This window comes from Neofelis nebulosa, chromosome 1 (assembly GCF_028018385.1).
Source record: "Neofelis nebulosa isolate mNeoNeb1 chromosome 1, mNeoNeb1.pri, whole genome shotgun sequence".
NCBI lineage: Eukaryota > Metazoa > Chordata > Mammalia > Carnivora > Felidae > Neofelis > Neofelis nebulosa.
The window spans coordinates 164,875,350-164,900,663 of NC_080782.1; the positions used below are offsets into that span (position 1 = coordinate 164,875,350).

General features: G+C 42.4%; 1 protein-coding gene across 2 annotated transcripts in view; it reads right to left on the reverse strand.

The window, feature by feature from the left end:
• MYO16 (myosin XVI) overlaps positions 1-25,314 on the reverse strand; it is a 616,506-nt gene that overhangs the window by 221,820 nt on the left and 369,372 nt on the right. For both annotated transcript variants that reach the window (XM_058742988.1, XM_058742979.1), the window contains exon 17: positions 2,571-2,682. In XM_058742988.1, the coding sequence (XP_058598971.1) occupies positions 2,571-2,682 (112 nt within the window). The remainder of the gene's footprint in view (positions 1-2,570; positions 2,683-25,314) is intronic.

A 25,314-nucleotide genomic window follows, 5' to 3' on the forward strand; every position in this document is an offset into this window, starting at 1 on the left:
GACATCAATAGTAAAGCTGCGGGGCGCCTGGGTGGCTCAGTCGGTTGAGCGTCCGACTTCGGCTCAGGTCATGATCTCACGGTCCGTGAGTTCAAGCCCCGCGTCGGGCTCTGTGCTGACAGCTCAGAGCCTGGAGCCTGTTTCAGATTCTGTGTCTCCCTCTCTCTCTGACCCTCCCCCGTTCATGCTCTGTCTCTGTCTCAAAAATAAATAAATGTTAAAAAAAAAAAAAAAAGAATAGTAAAGCTGGTTAGGTTCCACATTGGGCAAGTGACATAGTCTTCAAATCCTCATTTTTCTAGTCTGCAATTTCTAAATAAAGAGCTGCTCCCTGTGAAAAGTTACTAAGAATAGGTCTTATTCACTTTATAAATATATAGGTGAACATACAGCCCTGGGGACTTCCATGAATTTCCTCCAGATCTTCTGGTTTTCACCACAAAGTATAATTCTATCATCTTGAAAGTGAGAACATGGACAAGGACTGTCTCTAAGTAATTTTTCGGGTATGATACCGTAGGATTGTGGCAATACTTAAAAATGGGCTTGGTAACCCACAAATTACAGATGACGGTCTCGAGTTTTATTCAGTTATGCTCGTTACAATAACATTTTACTTCTTACGCGACCTGACAACTGCTTCCTCCCTTTTCTAATAAATCCAGTAACTTCTCAGTAGCTTTTCCAGCGCCTTGTGAGGTAGGGGCTCTGCAGATGGGGACAGGAAGGCTTTGTCCTGACCTCAAGGATCTCACAGCTCAGCAGTGGAGACATAGTGCAACAGTCAGCCACACTACGGATTACCGTGTGCGGAATCTTCTGCCCTGTGAGCAGAGGCCAGGGACGCTGCCCTGTGTCTGCCTGGACCCAACACCAATCCCCCGCCGTCCCGCTGGCCGGAGATGGCAGTGATGACAGAGGTCGCAGGTGGAGGCACCTTAAAGGACAAGTCTGGATTCAAGGACCAGAAATACCTTTCTTCTAGCCTTACTGAACATGATCTATCCTCATAAGTGCACTAAAATGTCCCCATACCAGACATCCTAAAGGATCACAGTGAAACAATTACTTTCATGTCTTTGTTAAAAGGCACACATTTCTTTCACCAAAGAGGCTGTTAAATTCTCTCTTAGCTACCTCAGGTGGAAAGCACATTTTGGTTCCCTGCCTTTGAGAATCAATCATGGATTTTTAAAGCCCTGTTTCCAGGCAACGGGCACTTTGGTAGAATGGTTCCTTACCCACCTGTCTATGCCAGTTTCCTATAAGGAAGCAGACATTTTAGGCACAGAAGAAGGGGAAAAAATAACCTAAAAGTACAACTGTAGCAAGTCCAAGGACAGAAACCTGCAAATAGGTTAGGACTTGCTAAAAGAAATATACAGATCATATAATTAGGAAAAAACAAAAAACAAAAAAGAGCAACAAAAAGATACCATATGATTTATGTTGCTAGAATTCCCATCTCTGAAAGGGGCAAGGGTGAAGTGGCCAGAGCTGTTTCATTTAGGGAGAGTCCCCATTTCCTTATCCCTCCCTCCCCACCCCTTCCTAGACCTCCGTGCCCTGTGGGCTGTGTCTATGTGGACTAGGGTGAAAAAGAAAAGAAGCAAAGACCCAAAGCCATCAACTTACTGCCCTAAGAAAAAGGACATATTTAAATCTATGACTAAATCTGGATTTGGCCACTCCAAAGTTACCCATGCACTCTTACATTCCTTGCTAGTGAGGAAGTCCCCATAATTCAAAATTACACCAAACTGAACGAGGAGGGAACAGCTACTGTGTAAGGGAAAGACAACTTTGAGGGAATTTTGAGGGCACTCCAGGCTTAGCTCGTTTCACATCTCTTGTCCAGGAGACCTGTGCTGTCCAATTCGGTAACCACTGACCACACAGGCTACTTAAATTTAAATGAATTAAAACCAAGAAAAATTAAAAATCCGTTTCCTCATTCACACTAGCCACATTTCAAATGCCCACTAGCCACACATGCACCTGCCCTATATTGTGAAGCACAGATCGAGAACATTTCCATGACTACAGAAATTTCTACTGTAGAGTGGCGGTTTGAACCTTTTAAATCTTATTTTTCAGCCTCATAATACCTGCAGGTGTAACTCTTTAAGAATAAGAACAAGCTTTAAGTTGCACAGAAAACTTTAATGAGATATTAGGTTACTTTTCAAAGTGATTCTTAGTAGCAAACAGTTCCTTGCCTTTGTTTTCTCTAGAACTGGTCAATGCAAAGTTCTTTGATCTGTTTTGCTCTCAGGGTTCATCTGGTCAAAGGTCTCCTTGACCACCTTCTTGAAAACAGACGCTCCTCCTCTATTTGTCTAAACAGTACCTATGACCCTGGACCCCGCGTTCATGCCTACCCCCCACCCCCACCCCGAGAATGTACATTCTAGGAGGCACAGACTGAGTTCTGTCCTCTGCTGAATCATGAGTATTTGCAACAATATCCGGAATATAATAGGGACTCAGTAAATGTTTTTGAATGAAAGACTTGTGTAAATTAGGGCAAGGTCGGTTTTCTCAGTGAAATATTTTATGATACGACTCACCATGTTACTGAAGCCAACTACATTCAGGGCTTGTTTCAAAAGAGCAAATTTCTCCCTGTTCACAGAATGCTCTGCTGTTGATACGTCTTCTGGTAGGGACTGGTTCAAATACCTGTTAGGATAAAAAAAGCACACAGCCTTATAGCTTGGCTTGTGGTCAAACTCCAGTGGTTAAAAGTCACTTCCGCCATATTTGGTCTCCAGAATAATAGAAGTCACCTGGACGTTGCGTGCCCTGTGTTTACAAGGCTTTGATACATAATAGCACATGATGTTTCAGGAAGGAAAAAAAAAGTTCTTGCTGTACCAGAACCTATTTACACTGTTTTACTTGGTTCTCACCTTACCTGCACCCTTCCTACCGAAAGGAGAAGGTCACAGGTGTTTTAGGCATTTCATATAGAAATCTGGTGGGTCCTATCACATGCTTTGTAATTAATACTTTTATTAAAGATTTTTAATTTCGAATAATTTATTATTTCTTCTGGCCAATACCCTTTAATCATGCAGTGGCTGAGTAATTTGTTGATTTATTGCTCTCATGCAACAAACACATAGGGATCATTTCCCAAATACACAGCTGCGGGGGATATAGGTATAAAGGACACGTATAAAGTTAAAGGGCTCATCCCTGGCCACTCAGCAACAACAAAAGCAAATGTATCCCTGTGCTCAGGAAAGAGAGAATATAATATACAATATACAGTATGCAAGCAGAATAATAGAGCTGAACAAGAGGTGTTTGTAAGTGTTCAGAAAAAGGACGGAACCCAGAGTGGACAAAAGTCTACAAGACAGGAAGAGGCTTCCTGTCCAAGAGCCAATACCTGAATAAGAATTTTCCAAGCAAATCCAGGACTTAAGGGTGCCCCTGGAATACTTAGCAACATGTACAAAGGTACCCAGCGTTGACTGTGCCTGTGGTGTATACAGGAGCTCAGGTATGTTGGCAAAATGGTAGCCACGGGTGAGAGAAGCAGAAATTGGTGAGGTTGGAGAAGTAGTCAGAGTTTTGTCTCTCTTGCAAAAGAGCTTCCCTTAGGTCTTAGAAATGATGGGCAGTCCTAAACGTCTTAAAACGAAGAAATGGCATGATCAGATCAGTGTTTGAAAAAGTGTTCTGACAGCCCAGGAAAGATTACCTGGAAAGGGCAAGGGTGCTGGGTGATCCAGGGAGACCAGCAGTGGTGAAGAAGAGGGGAGACAGGTGCCCTGGAGGCAGGACTGGCAGGATGAAGGGACAGACTGGAGACAGAGGAAAGAGAAAAGAGAGGCATTAACGAGGTTTTGCAAGATTATGTCTCAGGAAACAGGGTAGAGCGTGAGCTCATTGAACCAGAGTGTTCTCAGCAAGAAGGATATGTTTTTGAGAAAGTCTTATATTTTATATTGGTCAAGTTGACTTTGAACACCTTGTTGAGATTCCAGTAGGATTCCAAAAAATAATTGGCTGTAAGGATCTGACATTCAGAAGAGACTAGAAAATAAGATCTGGAAGTCATCAACATGCAGATGACCAAACCCTTGTGACTGGATGAGCTCACCCCAAAGAAGATGCTAACATTTTCGGGATGAAGAAAGAACTGAATGTTCAGGAAGGGAGTAGGAAAATTAAAACAAGCCAGAGCCGTCCAAACAAAAGGGTAACATTTTCAAGAATGATTGATAGTGACAGAAAAGAGACCGTAGACACAAGGAAATGGGTGGTGGTGTGGGGAAAGACACAGACTGCTGTTGATGGTGGGGCTGTGAAGACTTCTCTTCCCTCAGTGCTAGCTCTGAAGCATGCAAGTGAGGGAGTCCAGCCTCCTGGGGTGGGGACTGGGAGAGCCTTCAGAAGATTTCCATGCTGAGTTGGAAGCCCACAGAAGATCTTGGATGGAAGGCTGACAGAAAGGGAGGTGTAGGGGGTCTGAAGAGCAGAAAGTTGCTAGAAGAGGGGCGCCTGGGTGGCTCAGTCAGTTGAGCATCCGACTCCGGGTTTTGGCTCTGGTCATGATCTCACGGTCATGAGATCGAGCCCCAGATTGGGCTCTACTCTGATGGAGTTGCCTTGGGGTTCTCTCTCTCTCTCTATTTCTCTCTCTCTCCCTCTCTCTCTCTCTCTCAACATAAATACATAAAAACATTAAAAATAAAGTTGCTAGAAGGGAAGAGGGTTTGGGACTGCAGCACGGTGGAGGGCATGCCTTCCACCACAGAAGGGACAGGGCCTCTCGATATGCCAGCTGAGGTGACAAATACGGGTCCAAAGGCTGCTGGCGTCTCAGAGCAGCAAAGAAACCAGCGCTTTGAGGCTTCAGTGTTTCGAGGAAAGGAAGAGGTTGGGTCTAGATGACTAGGCGCCACTGGGTGGCGGAAGCTGTAAGAATCTGAGGTATTTGCTGTGGAGACAGACATGACTGCCAAGCTGGGAGGCCCCTGAAGCCGAGTGGACGCTGTGCCGGGCCCAGAGGGAGCTGGAGCCCAGCTCACGTGGTGCACGCCCCTTCTCCAGAGGTCTCCTCCGCTGTCTGACCTGGGATGGCTGGGTTGGGGCTGGGGCAGTAGAACAAAAGGTCAAGGTCAAGGTCATCAATACTAGTGAGGAACTGGGTGGGATGGTCAGTCATTTTGCCCAAAATGTGCAAAACTTTAGTGACTATAAAGGCTTGATTAAAGATAGGAAATTGCGACCGTTGTCGACTCTTCTGGTTCCCACCACAGTTTTCCATCCATCTTCCTGATGCCCTCTTTTCTCTCCCACTTACTTGTTGATCATCACAGAGGCTACTACTCCACTGTTCCATAAAAGAGACCAATGAACCTCCTTCAGAGGACTATGGGCTCCTGTTGACATTATAGAGTCAAATGTGTGAAATAACACCATTTTAAAATTCTTAAAAAATAATCAGTTAGCAAGCCCTACCTATGGGCATGTCAATATTTCTTTAAGCCACCCCATCCCCCATTTTTCGTGTCCTTATGGTAGAGAATTTACAGCGGCTACGACCTGCTCCATGAAGCAGTGAGAAGAACCAGCATTTTCACTTCTGCTGAATTCTGGATGGAGGAAGCCAAGTGAAATTAATCTTAGTAGTTGCAGACTGGGCTGTTAAGAATGCAATGGTCCAGGAGAAACTCATTCAAAATCGGATTGTAGAGGACAGTTTGCCTGATGGAGGAATGATGCTTTAAGTTCGGTTGTATGTTCCTCTGTGGCTTGAAAACTTGATGGCATGAAAATGACCAAAAGAAAACTAGAACTCAATGTCTTCTATATGACTTCAAAATTTCTCCCACTATTCAATCATGTCCAGGATGATTTCACCAGAAATATAGTTCTTAGCTGTTTACAAAACTGTATCTTAAAATGGAAAAGTACAGGGTGGCTCAGTCGGTTGAGTGTCCAACTCTTGATTTCGACTCAGGTCATGATCTCAGGGTTCATGGGATGGAGCCCCACATAGGGCTCTGCACTCACAGCACAGAGCTTGCTTGGCATTCTCTATCCTTTGCACTATGTCCCTCCCCACCCCCCCCCCCCCACACAAACTCTCTCTCTTTCTCAAAATAAATAAACTTTATTTTTTTAAGTTTATTTATTTTGAAAGAGAGCTCAAGCATGAGTAGGGGAGGGGCAGAGAGAGAGGGAGAGACAGAATCTTCTGTCAGCACAGAGCCTGATACGGGGCTCAAACCCACAAACCATGGGATCATGACCTGAGCCTAAATCAAGAGTTGGACGCTCAACCGACTGAGCCACTGAGGCGCCCCTCGAAATAAATACACTTTAAAAGATTAAATAAAATAAAACGGAAATGTCACTATCAGAAAAAAATTAAGGTTTATTTTTTGAAGATTAAAAGTACTCACCTTCCCTTTGACATGATTTGTTAATGAAACCACACACAAGCAAAGAGAAATACTTGAAAAATACGTCCAGAAATATATTACAACCAAGAATCTAGAGGTTTAGAATCAACTCTTATTTGACCCTCTATGATAACATTTTTTTTTAAGTTTTTGTTTATTTATTTTGAGAGACAAAGAGAGAGGAGGTGGGGAGGGGCAGCTCCTCCACACTGTCAACACAGAGCCCGATGTGGCACGCCATGAAAGCATCTGATTCAACTTTTTATGCTCGGACTCCAGGCACAATATGTGTGTGCACACGTGCACATCTGTTTGACACACATGTGCACACGCCTAAACCATATTTAACTTTAATTTATGAAACGTCATGAATACATACGAAAACTCTGTAATCATGAGAACACATTTAGCTCTCAATAGGACTGCAGATAATTCTACTAACAGTCCCGCAGAAAGGCAAATGACTAAATGAGGCCAAGTTAGAGGTTACACGTCTTGAGTAACACTCTATGCTAGTTCCACTGTTCAATGGTGGGGGAAAGAAGTGAAAAGACATATTAAACAAGGGAGATGAGAGAAAACAGGAAAAGATTACCCTTATTTTTACCATGTGTTTAAATGTGGATTATTTAGTAGATAACTCCATTGTCTCTGAAGCAGGTAGGGACAAGCTGATTTAGCAGGTCAGTTATGTCCAAAAGTATGTTAAGTTATATGGCAGGCAAGTTGTATCCAGCCTGATTTCTGGAAATAGCAGAAATATCCCGCCAAGGAACAGATCAAGGCACCAAGTTTTTCTGAAGATGCACTTCCTCAGAAAAGTCTGTCTTTACTAAATGCACTTAGGTTTCATTAACAACAAAAGGACAAAAGCACTGCGGAAATTAGGTAGTCCCATTTTGTGGAAATTTTGATAACACTGTTATCAACTATATGAAGTGATATTTTTCAATAACTTTAGATCCTTGATCATAGGTGTTGTCTGAATTGGTAACTACAAGGAGACTTGTGAACTACTACTTCTCAGCAGACCTTGACTCTGCCACTGTCCCTATTCATTTCTTCCCCCCAAATTTCTTTTAAATGTTTGAGAGAGTGAGAGAGAGCGAGAGCACTCAAGTGAGAGGAGTGACAGAGAAAGAGGGAGAAAGAGAATCCCAAGCAGGCTCTGAGCTAATCAGCCCAGAGCCCAAAGCGAGGCTCGATTCCACATACCAGGAGATCATGACCCCAGACACAATCAAGAGCTGGGCGCTTAACCAACAGAACCACCCAGGCACCCCCCTTCTCTCCGAATTTTAATAGCTAGTTAAGCGTGGCCAATCCTTCTCAAGGCAAATTCTAGGAAAACTAACTTTCTAGGTTCCTCATTGACGAATCATACAAAAGTCCTAATTGGTGTGAAATGTGTTACTTGATAATGTTCCATTAAACAGGACTTTAAAAGTAGGTCAGGTACCATATGTTTTCACTGTTATGTGGATCCTGAGAAACTTAACAGGAACTCATGGGGGCGGGGAAGGAAAAAAAAAAGAGGTTAGAGAGGGAGAGAACCAAAGCATAAGAGACTCTTAAAAACTGAGAACAAACTGAGGGCTGATGGGGGCTGGGAGGGAGGGGAGGGTGGGTGATGGGTATTGAAGAGGGCATCTTTTGGGATGAGCACTGGGTGTTGTATGGAAACAACAATAAATTTCATATATTTAAAAAATAAATTAAAAAAAATAATAAAAGTAGGTCAGGACAGAGAAGCAAGCAACCCCAGTCCTTGTCTTCACAAAGCTCAGCATCCAGACCCCAACGCCATTGCGTGCTCCATAACTTCCACGACCGATACGCAATTTTTCTTTCCCTTGGATAACTTTAAATCACGAAGATGTATTTTTTTCTCTCTCCACTAGTTTAATAGCCTCAGGAAAACAAAGTGGAAAGACAGAGGGAGAGATGGCAGATTGGAGGTATATTTTCTCTCTCTTTTTTTGTTTGTTTGTTTCATATTCTCCAGTTTTCCAAGAATCAATGACTGTTACCTGTAACCAGGAAAAAATATCTCTATAAAACCATGAATTAAAAAAAAAAAGGAGCATAATTCTGTAGGGATTCATCCGGTTTGTTGTGTATATCAATAATTTGCTTCATTTTATTGCTGAGTAGTATTCCACAGTATGAATGTACCACAGTCTGCCAGACCAGTTGGTCATTTGAGGAAAATCCAGGTTGTTTTTAGTTGGGAACTATTATGAATAAAGCTGCTATGAACATTCCCATGCAGGTTTTGGGGTAAATGTAAGTCTTTGTTTTTCTAGGCTAAATGCCAACGAGTCCAAGAGCTCAGTCATAGGGTAGTTTCGTCTTTAGACTTACAGGAGAGTGTCAACGGCATCGCTCTGACACGGAGACCACGAATTCAAGGTGGTGGTGACGTGATCTGAATATCAAATACAAACAGTGACTGTTTGCAAACAACCCACCATGGAATTTCAAGGGCCTGTGTCCCCCGCTCTGGGACCCGGTACCTCCTGTCTCCCGCTGGTGCCAGGCACATTAAAATAGCAAATGTGCAACTCGTAAATGAAAGCATTCTGGAGATGCCATGCAGGGCATAGTGATCACGGAACTTCAAAACTTCACAGTTGCTAAGAGACTAGATGTTAATTGTTTTCACCACAGAAAAGAAATACGTAGATGACAGAACACAGGTATTACTATATAATATATATAACGTATATGTTACATACATATATATGGACATGAACACATATGTACATGTATACATACATATATTTGTATGTACGTAATATATACATTACATACGTTATACAGTAATATGTAGTACCATATATATTTAATATATATGTATACACATACAGTACATATATACATATACACATACACACACACACACACACACACGTATCAAACCAACACTTGGTACACCTTAAACTTACACAACGTTATATGTCAATCATATCTCAATATAAATTTAACAAACTAACTAACAAACAAAACACAGCTGTCCTGCCAGTGCTCCACCATATTCCTTGACACAAAATAACTCTGTGGCTGCATGTGTCCCCAGGATACACTGGGAGGGAAGACTCGAATACAAATAAAAGATATTACTACTTAAAGCCACATGCAAAGATATCGCTACCTAAAGCCACGTGCACAGCCCATTCACCAAGTCAGAAGCTCACAGACTACAAACATGATGTTTTGCTCAGGGTTTTATCTGCCCCTTAAATACAAAAGAACAATGTCTTCTCTATTGTGGGCAGAGCTGCTTTTTACTTGGGGATGTTTAATAAGTAAACAGAAACCAGGTAAGGCAAAAGCAAATACTTGGCATCAGCACAGACAACACTGCTTACAAGGTTTTTTTTTTCTCTTTTTTAATTTTTTTAATGTTTATTTATTGACAGAGAGAGAGGGAGGGAGGGAGGGAGCGGAGACTGAACAGGGGAGGGGCAGAGAGAGAGAGGGAGACACAGAATCCGAAGCAAGCTCTAGGCTCCGAGCTGTCAGCACAGAGCCTGATGCGGGGCTCGAACACACGGACCGTGAGATCATGACCTGAGCCAAAGTCAACGCTCAACTGACTGAACCCCCAGGCACCCCCTGTTTACTAGTTTTCTAGTGAAGGTGGTAAACAACACCTTCTTGCCCACACACCCCCACCTTGCTCCTAAAAAGGAAATTCTTTTCTTTATTGTTTCTAAGCTATCTGGAAAGTATTAATGAATTTTAAATCCCGCCCCCCCCTTCAATGGGATATGAATAAAGTTTTTATTAACCACAGGTTCGGACACATAAATCTCCAGCAATGAAAATATTAATATATTAGCCTCAAACTATTTTGTTTGGAAAGAGGAAACCCTGGCCAGTGGTCTTCAGGAAAAAAACAGAATCCATTTAATAAATTATGTATTCAGAAAGACTCTGGGTCTTGTGACATTCCCAGAATAGTTTGCCCATATTTTTCTAATCAGTCAGAGTATTTCTTCAAAACATCTGGTGAAACAAATTCTCAACTCTTACCATCTTTCAAATAGTGAATGCTTATGGGTCATCTCACTTGTTTCTTGAAACCATCTAATTCGAAGAGCTGGGGGTGGAGACCCTAGAACAGAGCAGCCCCACCTCTTGCACAAAGACTCAGGGCCAGTGTCTGGGGGGCCTGAGCCCCAGTGTGCAGCCAGTCCCCCAGCCTTGTGACCAGCATGGGCCCTTCTGCCAGAGGAGGGGGCGTCTTTCCTTTGCCTTGAAGCCCTCACAGAGAACCATCAATACTAAAATGGTGAGATGAGGGGGGCACCTGGGTGGCTCAGTCCATTGAGCGTCTGACATCGGCTCCAGTCGTGATACCACGGTTCGTGAGATTGAGTCCTGCATCGGGTTCTGTGCTGACAGCTCAGAGCCTGGAGCCTGCTTCGGATTCTGTGTCTCCCTCTCTCTCTGCCCCTCCCCTGATCATATTCTGTCTCCCTCTCTGTGTCAAAAATAAATATTTTTTTTTAATTTTTTTTTCAACGTTTTTAATTTATTTTTGGGACAGAGAGAGACAGAGCATGAACGGGGGAGGTGCAGAGAGAGGGAGACACAGAATCGGAAACAGGCTCCAGGCTCCGAGCCATCGGCCCAGAGCCTGACGCGGGGCTCGAACTCACGGACCGCGAGATCGTGACCTGGCTGAAGTCGGACGCTTAATCGACTGCGCCACCCAGGCGCCCCAATAAATATTTTTTAAAAATTAAAAAATGTGAGATGGGGAGAGACAGAAGTTGCTGCTCAGAACATGGGCTTGGTCTGGCCTTCACGAATGGCCAAAGGGCTGCATCTGTGGGGGGTGGAGGAGGGGGTCTCTGCGGTTCATGTCATCTCCCCCTACCCCGGCCTGCCCAGGATGGCCCCAGCCGCACAGGAGGGCAGTGCAGAGATCTATATAAATACACAAATATGCTTCGGGCAAGGCTGAACGGGCGCTGAGATCCTCCTCGGGGAAAAATGGTCATGGAAAAGCACTGTGCAAGGTCATGGCCATGACGCTGTTGTGCAGGACCCAGTGCACCATAACCTTGGGTTTGAAACACTGACCAGGTAGCACCTGCAGTGACACTCCTCTCACATGTCAGTGTGACAGAACGTGCGACGCAGACACGTTATCGTTGAGCAACACGCTTGTTCGGGGTCTCCACGGGGACCTACCCGCGAACTTGCCTCAAGTGTTCCCTCGGTGCTAACTCCGTGAAAGCATCCTGCTGACCATGGCTCACAAACACATCAAGCAACCGCTTCAGACTTCGTAGATCCAACAGGGAGTTCTGCTTTCCTCTCAAATGAATTACAGGAAAACCCAGGATCGCCAGCAACTTGTTCTGTGAGGCTTCCACAAGATGAGCAAACGTCTCTAAAATACATTGTGACTTGATACATGAGCGATGTCTTGCAATACGAGTCTTACGTGATGCTGAAAGTCACATGATCACAACTGAGCCTATGGTTCTCCTCTCTCTCTCTCTCTCTCTCTCTCTCTCTCTGCAGGATTGTGGGTGATCGCCTCGCATGCTTGGATGCTCGGTTTCAGGCCACAGTGTTCGGCAGAAATCCGTGATTTTTCAGGACGTTGGAGGGTGCCCCCAACTGGCACTGGTGTATTTTTTGTCACTTCAGAGCACCCAGGGACAGTCCTTTGCTTTTCCAGACAAGAGTGAGCTAAGAATGCTTTGCTCCATTCTAGGTCATTGGATAGGTGCCTTGTTAAACTTGCACAAAAAGAAAGATTCCATGGAGTCAATACATAGCAGTGATTCCATTAGTGATCCTGAAAGCCTCCCTACACAATAACCCTCCTCTCTCTTGTCTCCCTCGCACCAGCCGTAAGGGTTTTCAAAGGGAAGTGCAGCTTAATTTCTTTATTTTTCTTTAGATTTTGTACTTTCTTTATTATTTCGTATTATATAACAGTATTGTAATCATTTTCATATGAATATTTTTGGGTTGAACGAATCATCTGAGTTTCTATTATTCCTTACGGGGAAATTCGCTTTGATATGCAAGCGCTTTGGACTACAAGTGTGTTTCTGAAATGAATTACGCTCACAAACCAAGGTTTTATTGTACTTCTTTTATATATATATATATATATTTTTTTTTTAATTTTAATATTTATTTTTGAGAGAGAAAGAGAGACAGAGCACGATTGGGGGAGGGTCAAAGAGAGAAGGAGACACAGAATCCGAAGCAAGCTCCAGGCCCCGAGCTGTCAGCACTGAGCCTGACACGGGACTCAAACCCATGGACTGTCAGATCATGACCTGAGCCAAAGTCGGACACTTAAGCAACTGAGCCACCCAGGCACCCCTACTGTACTTCTGTTACCCACCCTAATTCAGTCTCCCAGGCTGACGGGTAAGAACATTTGCAACATTCAAACTTCTTTCTCCTCCTATACTGTGTAGAACTTCCCTTAGCCAGGTTGATTCTTCATGCACCGTGAATCCAACAGGAGGACCTCCATGTTCCCTGTTCCCCACAGCCGTCAGTCTCTCAATGGACACCCAGGGACTGTAGTATTCTCTGTCTCCCGCTGTTCAAATCTCCCCAAACACTACAGAAGCTGGTCTCCTGGAACCCATGCCTGCTCACCCCCAACCTAGTTTCTGCACTAAAGGCAAAGTTCTCTTTTCAGAATGTAAATTTAGTGAATGCACTTCCCAAATCCACACCTTAAATCCTTCCCATTGCTCTTATTTTTTTAATGTTCATTTATTTTTGAAAGAGAGAGAGAGAGAATGAGCAGAGGAGGGGCAGAGAGAGGGAGACACAGAATCCGAAGCAGGCTCCAGGCCCTGAGCTGTCAGCACAGAGCCCAACATGGCGCTTGAACCCATGAACTGTGAGGTCGTGACCTGAGCCGAAGTCGGACGCTTTACCGACTGAGCCCCGCGGCGCCCCTTTCCATTGCTCTTAAAACACGAATTCCCTAGCGTGGTTCCCAAAGGCCCACCCCATCGGATGCCATCCATTCCCCAAGCCTCTTCATACCCTCTGAGCTCTTGCTACATGGAACTTCCTTTGGTCCCTCAGACAGACCTAAGTCTAGTCCACCTCTGGGCCCTCACTCATCCTGCTTTCTCCACTGGGAACATAACCCACACATACTCCCCATGGAACATTCTGGATGAATTCCATTGCTCTTGGCAACCCACTTTCTCTGGGAAGTCTTGTAGGTTTGGATGTCTTCTGTACGAAGTCCCCAAAACTGTGTGTTTCCTCCACAAGAGTGCTTTATCAGACTCCTATCAAAATTGCCTGGACGTGTATCCCCATAACAAAGCAAGACGGGCCTTGACAAGTAGTTTTCATTCTGGATCAAAGAGAATGAGTGTGTGTCCAAGCCTCTATGTGATTCATCTTCCCAATGTGTACAGCCATCTAATCACTGTCCTACTCATAAACATTTCACCCAAACAATAAATTCTCTTACATGTTTTGCAAGACTCCCCACAACACGGCTCTTCCCCATCAAACTATTCTTATTTGGTTGTAGTCTGCACATGTCATTGCCCTCCCCGCTGTGGCTGCCACCATGTGACTTCATATTGACCCCTGTTCTTTCTCACTCTCTCACCAGGATTCTCTTCCTGACCAGCCAGACCTGGCACCAGACCAGAAGCAGCTCTCCTGGGTCTCCAGCTTGTGGGTGTAGATCTCGGGACTTCTCAGCCTCCATCATGTGAGTCAATTCTGTAAATGCACATGTACATGCATATCTATATGTATACTATGAATATGTATATGTATGTGTATGTGTATATGTATATGTATGTGTATATGTGTGTGTGTGTATATGCATGTGTATGCATATGCATATGTATGTATATGTGTATACGCATGTGTGTATATGCATATGCACGTGTGTATATGTGTGTATGCACATGCATATGTGTGTGTATATGTACGTGCATATGTATGTATATGCATGTGCATATATGTGTGTGCGTGTATGCATATATGTGTGTGTGCATATGCATGTGTATGTGTATGTATATGTATATATGTATATACACATACCTGCATCTATATTTCTCCTCTTGGTTTTCTCTAGAGAATCCCAATATACTCTCCTTTCTCCACTTTATTTATTCATATATTTAAATATTTACTAGTTCTTATTTAATATATAGAAATTAAATGCCACCAATGTTATTCTTTTTAGAGGTCATGCCTTAAAGTTTCCCATGGATTTTCATAAAACCTAAGTCATTACTGATTAAATAGTAGGTTTTATAAACATCTGAAAGCTTCCAAATGTATCTCAAAGTTTCCATATATACCTGGCCAGTTCCATTTATCCCTGGTAGGTTCTCAATATACCTGGAAGGTGCCATATGCAGCTGGCTGATATATAAACAGTGAACATAAGCTCTACCCTTCTCCCTGGGCCAAAGATTGGCAAAAGGAAATGAAAATCCAATGTCATAAAAATCAATCATTCTTTTGTCAAAGCAAACAAAAACCCATAAATGCTACAGTGAAGAATTAATTTAGAAAAGGTTTTAGTGAAGAAAGTTTGGTATAAGAAACAAATATTCAGTAAATCATCAGAGGCAGAAACTTGCCTAAGTCCTATTAGAAGTACTAGGAGAGAAGTATGACAATATGGGAGGCGGGTGAGGAAACCAGAAACGAGCTTTAAAAAGAAATAAACATAGTTCACCAGATAGTTTAATGGCCTTTACTGATAAGATACTTACACAACCAGCAACCTTAACCTTCAGCAAGAAAACTGCATGTGCACACACTTGTGCAAAGACGTGCATCCCACGTACAAAACCTTAAGGCCTGGATTCGTGATAGCACCCAAATTATGTTAAAAATGTTTGTCATGTGACTAAGAAACATCAGCCCCTCCATTTTAACAAATGGGGAATTTTATGGAGAAGTTGAGACGATTAAAATAAAAATGTACTACATTATTTTTAAAAGATTTTAAAAATACATTAAGGAAAACCTTTTCATGAACAAGAATGTATTAAAATGTAGGCTGTCCCTGGGGTGCCTGGGTGACTCAGTCAGTTGAGCATCTGACTCCTGGTTGCAGCTCAGGTCATGATCTCTCGGCTCGTGAGTTTGAGCCCCGCATCTGGCTCTGAGCTGACAGCACAGAGCCTGCTTGGGATTCTCTCTCTCCTTCTCTTTCTGCTCTTCTCTTGCGGGTTCTCTCCCTCTTCTCTCTCGCAAAAATAAATAAACTTAAAAAAAATATAGATTGTCCCTAGTAAAGCAATGTAGCCCCAAACCAAGTATCTAACAAGATGATGTCAGACATGGAATATAAGAACTGGTTGTTTCAGGATAGATTCATGAAGTCAACTAAATACTTTATTTCTCATTTTTGCTAAATCTCAGTTATTTTCTTAAAAAATAATATATTTTTAATGTTTCTTTTATTTTTGAGAGAGAGAGAGTGGGGGGGGGAGCAGAGAGAGAGAGGGGGGCAGAGGATCTGAAGTGGGCTCCATATGACATCAGAGAGCCTGATGTGATGCTCAAACTCATGAACCATGAGATCATGCCCTGAGCTGAAGTCAGACACTTAACCGACTGAGCCACCCAGGCACCACAGCTAAATATCATTTCTCATGTAAAACCTGAATAAAAATGATTATGTTAGCACAGACAAAAACACTCGTTGCCCATAACTGTTCCTAATAAAATCAAGAAGACAAGGATGGAACATGTGAGCTCTACTTTGACACTTTCTATCTACTGTACCCGTTTTTGCTCCTATTTTCTTAAGTTTATTTATTTATTTTGGTGAGGGGAGGGGCAGAGAGAAAGGGGGAGAGAGAATCCCAAGGAGGCTCTGCACTGTCAGCACAGAGCTTGATGTGGGGCTCGGTCTCACGAGCTGTGAGACCATGACTTGAGCCGAAATCAAGAGTCAGGTGTTCAACTGCCTGAGCCACCCAGGAGCCCCTTGTACCTGTTTTTAATAATTTCTAGTAAGGAATGGCTGTGGACTTATCGTTATCTTTATAAATATGCTACATATGTTCAATAAAATTATACAGAAATATCATCCACAGATGATATTACTATATAGAATATTTCTCTTTTTTTTTTTTTTTTATTTATTTTTGGGACAGAGAGAGACAGAGCATGAACGGGGGAGGGGCAGAGAGAGAGGGAGACACAGAATCGGAAACAGGCTCCAGGCTCCGAGCCATCAGCCCAGAGCCTGACGCGGGGCTCGAACTCACGGACCGCGAGATCATGACCTGGCTGAAGTCGGACGCTTAACCGACTGCGCCACCCAGGCGCCCCTAGAATATTTCAAAATAGAGCCGGGGTAATCTAAAAGACAAATGATAGAAGGAGGTTGTCAGCACTCAAAGTAAGCTCTGCTGCTCTTGGTTTTGTTCCAAACTTTGAAATAATACAGTGTTCACACCTCAGTGCCAAAGGCAAGCTGCTTACTAATAACAAGAAAACACTTTTCATGAAGTAAAAATCCTGTTGTATTGTGCATTTACGTCAAAATCCTTCTACACAGGGGAGCCCGGGTGGCTCAGTCAGTTAAGCATCTGACTCTTGATCTCTGCTCAGGTCTTGATCCCCAGGGTCGTGGGATCGAGCCCCAGGCTGGGCTTTGCACTGAGCTCTCTCTCTATCCCCCTCTGGCCCTCTCCTATACTTGCACACACACACACACACACACACACACACATACACACACTCTCTCTCTCTCTCTCTCTCTCTCTCTCTCTTTCTCTCTCTCTCTCTCTCAAATAAAAAAAGAAAAATCATAATATGTGAGAGAATATTTGGAGAAAAGACTCAAGCATGTTGCCTAAAAGTCATTATCTAGACATTTAAAAACTAACTGAAAGGCAAAAAAGTCTAAAAACTTACTCATATCCAAATGATGTGCTTTCACTCCAGATGTGATCTCTAACTTTCAGATGTTCATATGAGAAAAGCAGGTAAGTTACACAAGAATATTAAAAAGTAATCACTTAGCTAGAAAGGTACTAAATCAAGAAAAGACTAGTTTTTCCAAGGATGGGTTCTGGAGCCTTCAAGACCAATAGACATAGCTATTCTGGGCTTAAAATGTTTGTCAGTCCCGAGGAATAATTAGCGTTCTGCCTTAATTTGCCTTCAGACCCTGAGGTAGTGAAATGATATTCCAACCTAGCAGAATCAGGTCACCCGTTTACTAATACCTACTACTGTTATCACAACGTGATTCTGTATGGAAATAACTTCGTAGTGTCTCTAAACCAGTTCTACCCATTAGAAATGTTTATAAAATAAAATTATAAAGATAAATACAATGAAACTCAGAAGCATCTTCACGGTCAAAAAAAAAAAAAAAACAAAGAAATTTAAATGGATTTTGGGTGGGGGGAGTGTGCTGTAGATTCTTTAAACTTGATAGAAATCCCTCTTTGCTTCTTTCAGCCCAATCTGCTGCTCTAATAACTGCAGTATTTATATTTAAGGTATCACACGCTTCAAAGAGTTAACCTTGAATCTCAACTTTGATGAAAATAAAAGCTCCTAAAATTAGAAAGGCTAAAATCAGGAGATATTTACGTCTGATTTGTTAGGGAATCTGAGGCTTAGAACTGAATTACACATGTAAACTGATAAAGTTAAAAACCATAGACCATAATGATAAAGAAATGACCGCTCATGCCTTATTTCCATTTCCTCCCCAGCTCAACAGATGACGGTCTCAGGAAAGTTTTATTTAAGAATACGAGGTGGGGGGCTGGCCCCCTTGCACCCTCGATCTCTGTCTCCTCCCCGGGAATGGTGCTTTTGCCAGGAGCACTGATGCATGCAGGAGCCTTCTGTGTGGTGGCAGGGGAGGGAGGAGAAATCCAGAGCAGGTGGGGGACGAAGAGGAGTGGTTACATCGCATCCTTGGTCCTGCTTTATTTTCATTACCCGGGCTCGGAGCCTTCTGCAGCTGATTCGCTAACACCAGCTACTCCAAATGTCCTTTTCAGTCTCCTCTAATTTACATTTTCACATAGGAAATCTCTTCCTGTCGAAACTGAAAATACCTCCTAAATGGAGTCAATCACACATTTTAGCCAAAGACAAAAGAAGATCCATTTAAAAATGTCTGATAATGGAGGACGTTGAAAATGTTGATGAAAGGACATTTATTTAAACAACTGTACTACATCTATATAAGCATCTAGATCGGGAAACTGCTGTAGGGTTTAATATGTTAGTAAGTTATTTTGCATTTCAGCACCCACTATGTATTATGATGTGATGCTGGTAAACAGTATTCTTGTAGGTAAAGCAGATACTGGAAAGAAGCACATTAACAGCCATCGTTGGGTTTTCCCAGCGTATGGTGCTTATGTTTGAACAATAAATGCTTTCAAATTTTTCCTCTTTGGGGACAGAATATTCATTTATCTCATTGGATTAACATTCTTTAAAATTTTTTTTTAATGTTTATTTATTTTAAGAGATGGGGTGGGGGCGGGTAGAGAGAGAGAGAGAATCCCAAGCAGGCTCCGCACTGTCAGCACAGAGCCCAACATGGGGCTCGATCCCATGAACCATGAGATCATGACCTGAGTCAAAACCAAGAGTTGGATGCTCCAACGACTGAGCCACCAGGCACCCCATTGGATGATCATTCTTATCCTCACATTGATAAGCCAAGTTCCATTCATGGATCAATTCATCCACTGTATCTTAAAATGTCTAATTTTAAATGAACCATACTTCACACAGGCCTCAGTCCTGAGTGAAGCAGGGCTCCCACCCTCTCATTACTCACTAATAGGGAAGATTGTAAGCAAAACTATAAAATATGAAATTTGTTCTAAGAGAAGTGACCACATCACATGAGGTCTGTACTGCTTGAGAGAATCCGAGAGGCTTCTAAAGACAGATCTGGACAAAGTATATGCTGGTGATAGCCTGCCATGCTTTTGTTATCATCAACTGCCAACACAGTAAGGCTTAGGTCAAATAAATGAAATACTGAGTTTCCACATGTGCCTAGAATTGTGATTACTGAGGGTTCCAAGATGAACAAGACACAGTGTTTGTCCAGAGACATCGCACAAGTCAGCACGGGAGACAGATGTGCTAAGACGAAATTATGCTATTATGATAACACGCTATTGTAATGCAAACAATACTAATATATATTGTAGCAATGAATAATTGTTAATTATGAGAAAGAAAAGTGATATTTTGTAAGGTCAATTTTGGGGTTTTTTTGAAACTTATTTTTTATAATTTCATTTCATTTTATTTTATTTTAATATAATTTCTTGTCAAGTTAGCTAACATAGCTAACATAGAGGGTATATAGTGTGCTCTTTGCTTTGGGAGTGAATACCCATGATTCATCATTTACATACATTTCAGAGAGAGAGAGAGAGAGCGCAGGGGGAGGGGCAGATGGAGACAGAGAGAGAGAGAGAGAGAGAGAGAGAGAGAGAGAGAGAGAAACTCAAGCAGGCTCCACACTTGCTGCAGAGCCCAACATGGGGCTCAATCCCACAACTGTGGGATCACGAACTGAGTCGAAGTCAAAAGCTGGATGCTCAACCGACTGAGCCTGTTTTTTATTTATTTATTTACTTACTTACTTTTAAATACTAAAATTCTGGTGCCTGTTTCCATCAACAACTGGAAAGAAGCACATTAACAGCCATCGCTGGGTTTTCCCAGCGTATGGTGCTTATGTTTGAACAATAAATGTTTTCAAATTTTTCCTCTTTGGGGACAGAATATTCATTTATCTCATTGGATTAACATGATCAGAAACTCTAGATGTGCATTTCAATGAGTTAACAGAATAAAATGTTACCGATTCCATAAACGCACTCCCTCTCATCAGCATATTGTCTAAGAGGCTTTATGATCTTGGGGACTCTTCAAATATCACACAAACTCCCTTGTCTAAGGGAAGTGAACGTAGAAGTCATGCAGATATGTAGAGGAAATATGTCTGTAACCGTAACTATAGTGTTTAAGACAGAGAAGCGATAATCAAATAACAGAGTTATTATTTAAAACAATGAACTGGAATTTAAAACCCAAGGTCTAATCAAACAAGAGGTGAAATGAAGTGCCTTCCCTGACATGCAGATCTTTTGGCCTCTCTGGTACTTTCTGGAAGTGAAAAATTGGGTATGTTAACAAACTCAAAATGTGGTACGTTTATGCCAATTAAGTCATATAATAGATTGTTAAATGTATGCATAATGAAACTGGCTTCTAGATATTAAAAAAAATTCAAAGTTAATTAAGCAAAACGAGTTCTCTTTGCAACCAGGAGGGGAACGTGTCTGTAGTACCCAAAACAGTAAAACATGACAGTGAACTTCCCTTGCTGCAGTGAGCTTTTCGTTCGGATACCAAAAGGAAGGGACGTTTCTCTCAATTAATCAGTGTCCAGGGAACACTGTCTAAGAAAACAAAGGAACAAAGGGTCTTGGAGGTCTATTTTCTGGTTCCTTCGTGCATTTTCATAGCTCATCTTTTCAAGGTGATGCTGTCACATCTGGTAAGATCCTTCTCCCCAGGACTCTATGAAACAGGGAGGAACAGGGAGCCCAGACTCAAGCGGAGGGGAGGGGAGGGCAGGGCGGGGCAGGGCTCCACAGGCAGAGCCCCGCACTGATGCACAGTGACCTCTCCTTGCTGGCTTCTTCTTCCTTGAAGTGGCTCCATCCTGCAGATCCCACCAGGCGTGTTCACCAGGCACCGTCCGCAGGCTCATCCAGAGCCTGTTCTACCGGGAAGCTGAGTGCTTCCAGCCCACCATCCCCGTGGGGGCAGAAACACGACAGGCAGGTGGCCCAAGTTCAGCAAAACGTACTACGAGTACGCCTTCTGATGAAATTGAAGTAGAAGCAGTCTACTGTGCCACACAGGACAAAACACCTTATTCTTAAGGGCTTCTCTGTGAAGAACTACTGAGTGTGGTATCAGAACCTTGTCGCCTTGCAGGTGTCCTCTGCTGTTTATGGTGTTTAGGGTCTCTTTTTATTACTAATTTGTTTTGCAGAGGTCATCAGTCGGCAGGGATTTCGCAGTGAGGGTTTATAGGTACAACAGGGGGACTATTGTACGAAGCTCATGCATCTGGTGTAAGAGACAATTGAGAAATAAAGTCAGTCATCACCGCGTGATGTGCTGTTTACCATGAAATATTTAAACAGGTGAGATACTTCGATGGAACTGGAGGGTGTGATGCTGAGTGAAGTAAGTCAGGCAGAGAAGGACAGATACCGTATGTTTTCACTCATATGTGGAACTTGAGAAACTCAACAGAAGACCAGGGGGGAGGGGAAGGGGAAAAATAGTTACAAACAGAGAGGGAGGCAAACCATAAGAGACTCTTAAATATAAAGAACAAACAGGGTGGATGGGGGGTGGGGGGGAGGAGAAAGTGGGTGATGGGCACTGAGGAGAGCACCTGTTGGGATGAGCACTGGGTGTTGTATGGAAGCGATGAACCATGGGAATCTACCCCCAAAACAAAGAACACACTGTCTACACTGTATGTTATCCAACTTGACAATAAATTACATAAAAAAATAAAATAGAAATAAAATAAACAGGTGAGATACTGTAGTGTGCCTAGGACAAACCATTTTGTGCCTGGATATTGTGTTCTCCCTCTCTCTCTCTCTCTCTCTCTCTCTCTCTCTCACACACACACTCACACTCACACACACACACACGCATACACACACACACACAATGCATGACCTAACAGGACATTAACAACAGCATGGCCTCACTGCGCATAACATCACCCAGTCCCTTCCATTGATACTGATATTTTGAGCGCATTATTTCAGATAAAGGGTGGGATTCATCTAAGTATCTAACAGCTAAGGCTCTGGATTAGCTCTCTCGAATACTATTCCCAAAAATAAGTACAGAACTGTTTAGAATTGATTTTTTTAGAAATGTTTAGAATTTGTCAAAATATCGAGCTGTAATCACATTTAGTAACATCCATTTCCTGGGTGGATGTAGAGATGCTTAATTACACACACGTGCACACACACACACACACACACACACCCATCATGATCTACCCTACATATATAGATAGCTGATGTATCTGAAAATAGCTTAAGACTACTATTTATTCTGGATTTACAATGAAGAGAAACAATCTCTTCATTTCTTTAAACGGGAAACGTTATCATTAGTGAAGAATACCTTGCTTATTAGTACACTTCTGTGGACCAAGTAGACCATGCCTTTCAAAGGGGAAGCTGGATCCCGCTGAGTAGGGAACAGTCCCTGTGCCATCCAGAGGGACATCGGGCTAAATCTCGCAGTTAGTGGGAACTTAGACTTATTCTATTAACCAAGGCGCTAAGGGCCACAGGGAAGGAGAACACCCTGTTGGCCCTGGAAATTACATAAAGCCAGACAATCACAAGGCTACCACCTCGGTGGAGGGAACACCCTAAAGTCTCTGCCTACAGACGGACAGGCCACAGGGAAACTTATCTGGGCATATTCTGGGTGGGCAAGTGTCTCCCCTCAGAGAAATCATAATCCTAGCCAGTCTTCTCTTGGTTTTAGTGGTTTAAAGTTAGACTCTGTATATGCCCTTAGGATATCTTAACTAAAGAATTAACCTAAAAATGGCCCCAGGCTGGTAATACTCCTGGAGCATTTCACCAAAGCAAAAAGACAACACATGTCTCTACAAGACTAAGCCTCCATTCGGGCCACTCAGGAGTCTCCCAGCCTGGCCACCACAGGACACCAAATCAACACCCCAATGGACAAAGACACAGAGAAATCATTATCTCTGGGCAGACATAATAAATACCACTAGCAGAGCCTTGAGACCTTCAGATGATGCAACGATCGGTTATGTGTGGCATAAGGAGCATGTTTAAAACAGCGAAAAGAAAGGGAAATATAATAGGAGAAAAGAACAAGAAACAATATTTAAGAAGAAGCAGATGTGAAACAGAACAAAGAACTCTTAGACATGGAAAAACAGGTCATTGAAATTCAAATGCAACGCACGCGTTAAATATCACATTAATCACTGCTCAAAAACGGGTTAGTAAATTATAAGAAAGCAGTGGAGAAATTGCCCGGAATGAACCACAGAGAGACAGAGATGGAAAACATAAAAGAGAAGTTAGGAGAGGAAACAGAAGGAACAGCAGGCACCCGAACGAGTTCTGGAAGAAAAGAAAAGGGGTAAGAAGGAGGAAGTAGGAACATTCACAGGGATAACGGCCGAACAATTTTCAAATTTCAATGAACTTTTCAGGTTTGGTGACATAAAGGCAGCTGATGATTTGCAGATGAAAGTCTCAAGCAGAATAAATAAAACAGAATTCATATGTAGAATCATTGTAGCAAAACTACAAATCTATATGGATGCACATGTGCTCACACATAGAACAATGTTTGTTTATTGATCCGTTTTATCCCATAACTCCCATGTGCTAATGATGGTGCCAGGGTCTAGGGCATTAAGTTCAATGAGTCATTGAGTCATGGTCTCAAATCTTAAGATACTTGCTCTCTGAATGAAGACAGTACCATAAATAAACACTACATAGGCCATGATGAGTTCCACAGTAGAGAGATACACAGAGCACATGGGAGTTAGGAACATGGACAGACTCCCAGTGACGATAAAGGACAGAAGAAGGAGTCAGGAAAGCGTCAAAAGACAGAGGAACCCTAAGACGAACTTTTAGAATGAAAATGTTTTCTAGGTGGAGGAGAATCCATGCAAAAGGAAAAGTGTGAAGGCATTCATTCATTCATTCATTCATCCATTCATTCATTGAACATGTTTGACCACATTCATGATGTGTGTTCTTACTGGAGGACAGAGGGCTGGGGGGATTTGATAGGAGGTTAGCTTGGACAAGAGAAGCCAGACCTATGGATAAATAGCTTTTAGGCAGGCTGGAATGCCTGAGAGCAATGGTTTCAGAACTTTTTCCATCATGAAAACTTTGAATCTGAACCTTCAGTAATTCCAGTACATAAAACAGGTTAGAAAAAACAAAAACAAAAACAGACGCTCACATGGAAGGGGAGATGTGTTTGCAAACGTGTCTGTGTGTGTAAGTGCATGTGTGCTCATGGCTGGAGCCCTGTGAGTCACAAGTCCCCTCCTGACTGCATATAATTTGTGAGTGTCTTTGTTAGGTCCATCCCATGCACAGATATTTCATATGTTAGCAGCACTGACCAAAAAGAACCAGTGTCTCCATTTGTCTAGTCTAAGCGGCTTTGGCTGGTGCACACGTCATCTTTCTATTTTTGCACACATTTGTTTTCTAATTCAAAACGTTATTGAAATATAATATTAGAGAAAATATTTTGCTACTCATGTGTCAGATGTTCTAGGTGGATAATCGTTATCTATCAATAATAGTGATTTTGTGTAATCCTTCTCGATACTGTTTATTCTTTTTTATTTTCTTCCCTAATCACAATTCTTCCAGCTTTAGGATCAATGTTAAAAAAAAAGCCTGAATCTATTTCACAACTAAATATCATGTCCACTTAGGACTTAAGATAATTTGTGTGTGTGTGTGTGTGTGTGTGTGTGTAAGACTCCTTTAAGTTTGGGGCTCCCACAGACTTGGGAGTTGGGATTTGGAAGTTGACCATTACTGTCTTTTGGCACCTTCTAAAATAGTCAATTGATTTTTCTCTTTTTTTCTTATTGATGTGATGTATACTAATAATTAAAAGCTCTTAATCTTGATCATTGAGTATCTTTTAATGGAGTGCTAGCTTCTACTTTAATTTTTTTTAATTTTAACATTTATTTATTTTTGAGAGACAGAGAGATACAGAGTGCAAGCCAGGGAGGGGCAGA